General features: G+C 55.4%; 1 protein-coding gene across 1 annotated transcript in view; it reads left to right on the top strand.

Moving 5' to 3' along the window:
* The window catches only part of FAM184B (family with sequence similarity 184 member B), a 49,202-nt gene that overhangs the window by 25,797 nt on the left and 15,263 nt on the right, over positions 1 to 8,142 (top strand). The window contains exons 14-15 of the mRNA XM_014592453.2: positions 3,338 to 3,441; positions 7,156 to 7,267. Coding sequence (XP_014447939.1) covers positions 3,338 to 3,441; positions 7,156 to 7,267 — 216 coding nt within the window. The remainder of the gene's footprint in view (positions 1 to 3,337; positions 3,442 to 7,155; positions 7,268 to 8,142) is intronic.

The following is an 8,142-nucleotide window of genomic DNA, read 5'->3' as shown; positions in this document are numbered from 1 at the left end:
ATTCTGAATAATTATCCTCATGGCTTGAAAAAAAATGCATTTCGCAGATGAATCTCTCCCTGGCTGAGAACAGCCCACCTTGCAGATGGAGTCACTCAGCCAGGCCAGGTACCACACAGCCTGGCCGGGACACCCTAGCAGCCCCTGCCCAGCCGTGAATTCATGCTCAAAGGCTGACTCGGCAGGGAAGCCGCCAAGGGCAGGAGCTGGCTCCTGCTGGCCTTCACTCCAGCTCTGGCAGGCTGCACTGGTTTCCCAGGACTGTCACAGTGAATTTCCACGCTCGCTCCCAGCCGCTGAAAGAAGTGTGTTCTCTCACATCCTGGAGGCCAGGGCCTGAGATCCAGGGGAGGTAGAGGTGGTTCCCCTGGGACACCATCAAATGGATGAAGATGTGCTTATAGGAAGAGAGGCAGGCCGTTCAGTGCCCCTGCCCTGCTCTGCTGATAGCTGGCAGTCCCTGGGCTCAGTGGCCTGTAGATAGATCATTTTGTACTTTTTTATGCTAGCTACTGTGTTGCTCTTTAATGTCCTTTTATTTCAATTTGAGAAATTCCTCTTAGCATTTACCATATCTTGTACGGCAGGTCTACTGGTGATGAACTTCGTTGACTGCTGTTTGTCTGGCCAAAACTTGACCCCCTTCATTTTTTGGATAGTTTTGCTGGGTATAGTATTCTTGGCTGGCAGTTTTATTTTGTTTCTTCCTTTTAGCACTTTGAATATATCATCCCACTCCCTCCTGGCCTGTAATGTTTCTTCTGTAAAATAAGCTTATTATCTAATGGAGGCCCCCTTGTACATAATAAGTAGCTATTCTTACCCTGTTTTCAAAACTTTTTCTCTGACTTTGAACAATTTGATTATATTGTGTTTCTGTGTGCATTTCTTCAGGTTCATCTTATTCAATCTCCTTTGGATTTCTTGTATCTTGATAACCATTTTCTTCTCCAGACTTGAGAACTTTTCAGCTATTATTTCTTTGAATTAGTTTTCTTGTCCTTTCTTTCTACAATTCCTATAAGCATATCTTCATCCATTTGATGGTGTCCCATAATTCTCTTAAGGTTTTTTCCATGTTTATCCTTGTTTTTTCTTCTCTGACTAAATCATTTCCAGTGTTCTGTCTTCAACCTTTCATCTGTTCAATTTAGTCTTCTGTTGAATCCCTGTAGTAAAATTTTCAGTTTAGTTATTGTGTTCTTTAGCTCCATGATTCCTGTTTGGTGCTTTTAAAATATTTCTTATCTCTCTGTTGAAATTCTCACTTTGTTGATTTATTGTTCTCTTTATCTCTGTAAGCATCTTTGCTAGAGTTTTGAATTCTCAGTCAGGTAAATCATATAACTCTATTTTACCAAGGTCAGCTTCTATAGATTGATTTTTTTTTCTTTTATTTGGGGCATCTTTGCCTGCTTTTTCTTGTCTCTGTGTTGTGTCTGCACATCAGACAAAGCAGACACCTCTCCCTGTCTTCTTCACAGACTGGCCTTATTCAGAAGAATCCCCATTAATTGGCCTGGCTATATTCTGGGGACATCTAGGTCCCTCCCAGAGAGAAACAGGCAGCTATGGTTTTCATTTGTTCACTCTATGATGAGCTCAGGGGAGCTATGGTGTCTATGAGCTTAAGCATCTGCCTCTGTCCTCCCCATGTGGCTGGTCTGCGAAAGACCTGTCAGAGCCACAAGACTGGAAAGACAGAAGTCAGTTCTCTGGGGAGACCCCTTGGAAAATTTAGGGTGCTCACGATAAGTAGCCCGTCCTTCCCTGGGTGGAGCAGGTAATGCTTGGGGACGGTGTCTCTGACCGGATGGCGTTCCCAATCTCCATGCCAGCTTGAGGAACCTGCTCGTGTGTGCTCCTGGGTACAGGAGGAACCTTGTGATAGTTTCTGCCTCCTCGTGTAAGGAACAGCTCAGTGGATTGTCACTGGATCGATGTGGCCATGAGGGCAAGGGCAGTCCAAGGCTTCCTTCTGCCATGTTGCTTAGGTCACTCCTCTCAGGGTGACTTTGAGTCCGGTTTTGTTCGTGCTTCTCAGTGGCATGTTTGCACAACACGGTTTGAATCAGCTCTGGTTAGATGTGGAGCTGGCAGCTGATTGGGCTCACAGGGCCCAGCGAAGTGTCCGTGTGGTCACGCAGAGTGCAGAGACCTAGTTCTAGTCCTCATGCCACCTCCAGTGCCCACATGACCCAAGACCAGTCTCTGGCCTTCACGACCTTAGTTCCCCATCTGCACATCAAGGATGCCGGCTGCTCCTGGCTGCCTCCCGGAGTCACAGGCGCCCGTGAGGTAAGCTGCGGGAAGAGGCCAGAGCAGTGAGGCTGCCGCGGTGTGCAGGTCTGGGCGTATCAGCCTGGCGAGTGTCTTCAGCTCTCTCCTGCTCCTGGACTCCTGCCCAGGATGCCTTCAGATATAGTGGTGCTCGATGAAGTGGCCCAGACATGACATCTGCGGATTGCTTTCCCACACTCACAGCAGCTCAGCATGCACCTGAGACCCTCTGCTCTCTCACGCCTGTCCGGGGCGCCTTGCCCGTCACCCGTAGGTCCTTCCCCGCTCCTCGCCAGGCCTGTGAGGTGGTGTGGTCTGGAAGCCAGCCCTCAGCTGTGCCGCTCGCGTCTCTTTCTGTGCTGTTTGACTTTTATCTTTGTACCACTTTCCTCAGGTTTATTCTGCTTTTCTTCTAGTTTTTTGACTTTTTTTCTACTGAACATGTTTATGGCTATAAATTTCCCTCCAAGTGTTTATCCTTAGTTTTATTCCAAAGTCTTAAAGCTTATCTCATTTTTTTCTTATTGCTTTTGGGTTTCATTGCAGTGTCATCAGATTACACAGGGTGTAGAATTCCACAGAGTGTAGAATGACAATCCTTTGAATTAGGCTGAGATTTCTTTGTGGGGTCAGATCTTTGTTGTTATCTTTTTGTTTTTGTTTTTGATGTTTCCTGTGTAATAGGGAAAGTGTGTATTTCCAGTTTGGTTGTTAGAGCAGATACACCCGAACCCTGGAACTGGGATATTTCCCCGAATGACCCTGGGCAGTCGCACATGGTCTCCAGTTCCATCATCTTGTTACATTTATTTTTCTAGGTTTTTGCCATAGGACACACGTGCTCGCTAGGAAGAGACAGAGAGAACGAGAGGGGAAGTGAGAAATCAGCCACTGCTGCAGGCTCCTCACTGGCACCTGCCTCATGGTCCAGGCCCAGAGCGGGCAGCCCTCCATGATGGGGGACCGCGGGGCTCTCTGCCCTCCTCCCTGGTCTGAGTGAGTCAGTTTGAATCAGGCACCTGTACCTCGTCTCAGCTTGCGGTTGTTTTTGCCTTAGGATCCGGGCTTGAAGCCAGATGGACCTTCTCAGCCACTGCCCAGAGAGGGAAAGGACCAAGAGACGGCAGCGGAGGAAGGAACCAGCGGCGAGGAAGAAGACAGGTATAGGGGGCAGGGGCGGGTGGACTTCCGAGTACACCCAGGATGAGAACTCGGATGTAGAGGGGTCCATACCTCCCATCATTCCACCCCAAGTATTGTCTCTGCTCCCTGCGTCACACTTGGGGGGCACAGACACACCTTCTAGTGTTCAGTACAGCCGTGGCTTTGCCCACACCACCTGATGTGATTGTCGTGCCAGCCCAGAGAGGCTACCTTACACTTTAAGAACCTGAAGCTCAAAGAGGTGAGTGAATATGCCCGGGATTCAGAGCTGGAGGGCCAGAACCTCTGCTCCTGTACTTACCAGAGTTCCTCAGCTGGGGGAAGTCCTCATCTCTACCACCCATATCAGTGTGCTGTCGCTGCTGTAACAAACATCCCCAAAATATCAGTGATGTGCAGTTCATAGGCGAGCTGCCTTTCACTGGCTCTGCCTGGCTCTGCCTGGTTCTGCCCCCTCACTGAGCATGGCTGCCCACTGGGGGCCTGGAGCGATTGCCCCGCCACAAACCAGAGCTCGAGTCTGCCCCTCGTGCCTTCCCACTCTGGCCCCATGCTGCAGGGTCAGCCCGTCAAGGGCACAGGGAAGACCCTCAGAACGGCTGATGGAAAACGCAGAGCTTGTTAAAGCCCACTCTCAAAACTGTACTCTCATTTCCACCCACATTCTGTGACCAGAACAAGTCAAAAACGAATGCAGGACCAGAGGAGGGGATGCTGTCTTGTTTTAGCGCAGACTGCTGTAACCAAATCCTACGCTGGGCAACTTAAACAGCAGACATTAATTCTCATGCTTCAGGAGTTAGGAAGCCCACGATGAGGTGCTAGCTGACTCCATTCCTGTCAGCAGCTCTCTCCCTGGCTTGCTGTGTCCTCACGTGGTAGAGAGACAGAGATATCTCCCCCATCCCCATCATAGGGGTTTCAGCCTCATGACCTAATTACTCCCATAGGCTCCATCTACAAATATGGTCAAACTGAGAGTTGAATTAGGGACACAGCTCACCCTGACTCACTCACGGCCACAGGAGGCGAGGGCGAGGAGCACAAGTGGTCACTAAGCAAGCAGCGTGCCGCCCCTTACCCGTGTGAGGCAGTGGTCCAGCACACGGCTCAGGCCATCCACAGTGAGGGTCCGTGCTGCCTCCGCCATCCATGATGAGAGCTGAGACTCCCTTCCAGCCACGACCGAGCAACTGGTACTGCAAATAACTGCAGGTGGGGCACAGTGAGCCCAGCAGGTGGCATGGAGGTTCGGGCACTGGGCCCCACATGGCCCACTGAGTGGTTCGAGTCCCGGACCTGCTGGCTTGAAAAACATATTGAGGGCGTGTGTGTGCCTGGCCAAAGTCCCAAGAGGAGATTGGAGGAGGGACTGCAGCGTGGCCTGCCGCCTTAGGGGTGAGTTCTCACTTGCCTCTCCCTCCCTCTGGAGATTACATGTGCCCTAGGACAAAATAAATAGATACTTTGTAAAAGGGACTGAATGTGTAAGGCACCACTTTTTAGGGAAATGGGACAAAAGGCAGAGAGAAGCCACGCCCCTGAGAGGAAGCACACGTGGACCCTTGGTCACTGTACTTGTCCCCGCTGAGCGCCACGATCGGGCCAGCGCGTGGCCTGCTGCTGGGAGCTGGCGGGGCATAAAATGATGCAGCCTCTGCAGAAAACGACCCGAGAATGTCTTAGAGAGCTAAGCACAGGGCCAGCGGGTGGTGGGGTAAACCGCTGGGCCCCACATAACGGACTGCACGGTTCGACTCCCAGACCTGGCAGCTCAAAAACCACTGGGCGTGTGTGTGCACGCCCCAAATCCTGAGAGGGTACAGGGGGAGAAGGGGTGCACCTGCCACCCCAGGTGCGCTGGTCTCCCTCACGGGTACATGTACACGCCCCAAATCCTGAGAGGGTACGGGAGGAGAAGGGGTGCACCTGCCACCCCAGGTGTGCTGGTCTCCCTCACGGGTACATGCACACTACAGCAGAAGCCAGAGGGAACAGTGGGAAAGCCCGGCAGTTCCTCTCCAGGTACCTGACCGGAGAGATGAAAGCTACGTCCACAGGAACTAGCGCAAGGGCGTTTTTGCAGCTTCACGCACAGCAGCTCGGGGGCGGGAACAGGCCACGTGTCTCAGGAGGCCGGACGAGCAAAATCGTGGTTTACTCCCGCATCGGAGTACTTCCCAGCCACGAGGAGCACGAACTGGCGACACAGCACGCAGTGAGCCCCCACAGAGGTCACACTGAGCAGAGGGGCAGGAAGTGAAGAAGACACAGCACACGGCCCTGCGTGGTGCGTGAGCCGTGGTCTCGCCCATGGGACGGGCCTCGAAGCACTGGTGGCAGACGGGGTTGGGTAAGAACCTGCCGTGTTCTGGCTGAGACGCTGGCCCCACGCGGTGTCAGAAGTCACTGAGCTGTACTTGCGACATCTGTATGTCTCACGGTCTCCAAGTTTTACCCCAGTAAACACTGATAACAGCGGCGCCCTGGGACTCGGGGCCAGCCTGGTCCACACGGCTGGGCTGCTGCTGCTGCTCCTCACTCCCCGGCTGGCCCTGCTTCCCTGGCCTTCCCACCCTGGTCTGTCCATCCCCGGAGCTGGCACACACCCCGATCACGGCTCCTTAAAGATGGTTGTGTTGGGACCAGCAATTGGCATGATGGCTATGTCGCTGGACTCCCACGTAGTCGACCGCGGTCCGAGTCCCGGACCTGGTGGCTTAAACTCACACTGGGTGCGTGTGCGTGCGTGCCCAAGATCCCAAGAGAAGAGTGGAGGAGAAGGGATTGCAGCGTGGCCATCCCCCCTGGGGGGTGATTTCTCACTTTCTGTCTCTCTCTCTCTGTCTGTCTGGCGAGCGCACGCGCCCTATAGCGAAAACCTCTCCAAAAAAAAAAAAAAAAAAGATGGCTGTATTTATGGCCTCTTAGAAACGTTCGGAAGCAGTGGGAGAACCAGAATGGAGACAGCCCCTTCCTGCGTGTGCGGTTGCTTTCTCGCGTGGCCTCATGGCCAGCCCTCTGAGCTGAGCGCGGCCAGGTGCTCACTGTACTGGCCCGCCGGGAAGGCGCCGCCTACCTGGTCCTGCTAGGCCTCCAGCCCCTTCTTCACGGCCCAGGACCCTGCTGTCACCACAGCGTGGCACTGTCACAGATGCCCCCGTGGGGCACCTTAGACGTCACTGAGCCAGGCCAGGGGGACCGTCCCCGCCCAGTCACACTGGATTTCTCAGCTGCCTCCAGAGTTGCGGAGGGAGGGTCCCCAGATATCTGTCAGCATCTTTCCCAGGATGCACTGCCTTGTCCCTGCTGTGCGTGTAGGTAGGGGCCATTCGCAGTCCCTGTTTATACCTGCGGGTAGCCCGTGAAAGCAGGAGTGTGCTTTGAAAATGTAAAGCGTGGCGCTGCAGCGAGGCTCCACTCACATTCTCTCACCACGGAGAGCTGTAGTAAGGCCGTGGGACCCTCTGCCCCCGGGACTCCACCTACATGACCCCAGGCTCTCCGCATCCTGACGGCTCCCCGAGTCCTGGCTGTAGCCTGACTGCCTTACGCGGGATTCTTGCCCGGTGCTTCCTGACAAGCTAAGAGGGTCTCCGGGGCTTCTCAGAGCACCCGCACTGTCGGCACCCGTGCCAGCCAAAGGAGCCGAGGCATTGGTGCTGGCACCCCGGCCCTGGGTCTCTGACCATGGCCTCCATGTCTCCAAAGGATCGAAGTTCCGATGGAGGAGCGCAGTGACCCGCCCCCGCCCCTGGGCTTCCTCCTGAAGGACACGGCCCCCGAAGACCGCCGTCTGCAGGAGGCCAGGCTGCAAGCACAGGTACGTGCCCCGGTGGGAAGGCCTGGCAGGGGGCGCCACCTGTCCCCTCCCCACGGCGCAGAAGGCCCCCGGGGTCTCGGCCACTGCATGCTGGGGCAGGCATGGCGGGTCCAGTGCCACACTGCTCTTGTCACGAGACCCACTGCACCATGGATGGTGCCACGTGCTGTGAGCAGCCTAGACAGAGCTCCCGTGGCGCCCATCGGCAGCGGAGGGACAGAGCGCGTGTTTTAGCAATGGATGGCCGATGCTGGGCCTGAGACGGGAATCGCGAGGACATCACAAGGAGGGCTCGGAGAAGAGACGGCAGAGCAGAGTGGGCCGGGGGCGCCTGGGGGCTGTGGGCAGAGCTCCGGTGGGAGTGAGATGGAGCGAGCACGGAGCCATCCTGGGGCCAGGAGTGTCCAACCCTGCCTGGGCTCTCCCTGAAGGCCCTGCCCCAGCCCCTCTCCCTGCCATCCTGGCATTTGGGGCTCCAGCTGAGGAGCCAAGAAAATGGACCATCCCAGGGTCTCCCTGCTGGGTCAGGGCTCCCGCAGAGAGGCCGACGGGGTGAGGGACAGCCAGCTTCCACACGGAGGAGGAGGAGGGCGGGAGGGAGACTGACGCTCTGCCCCACAGGTGCGGCCGATGCCCCAGGCCTTGGAGCAGTGCGCCAGCATCCACCACGAAAACATGCAGGGGCAGAGCTGGGGAGGGACACCCTGCAGGGGCAGAGCTGGGGAGGGACACCCTGCAGGGGCAGAGCTGGGGAGGGACGCCCTGCAGGGGCAGAGCTGGGGAGGGACGCCCTGCAGGGGCGGAGCATGAGAGGGACACCTGCAGGGGCGGAGCATGAGAGGGACACCTGCAGGGGGCGGAGCATGAAAGGGATG

Source organism: Tupaia chinensis, unplaced genomic scaffold (genome assembly GCF_000334495.1).
Source record: "Tupaia chinensis unplaced genomic scaffold, TupChi_1.0 Scaffold000695_1, whole genome shotgun sequence".
NCBI lineage: Eukaryota > Metazoa > Chordata > Mammalia > Scandentia > Tupaiidae > Tupaia > Tupaia belangeri.
The sequence above is the reverse complement of the archived record's forward strand: the minus strand, read 5'-3'. Positions and strand labels throughout refer to the sequence as shown.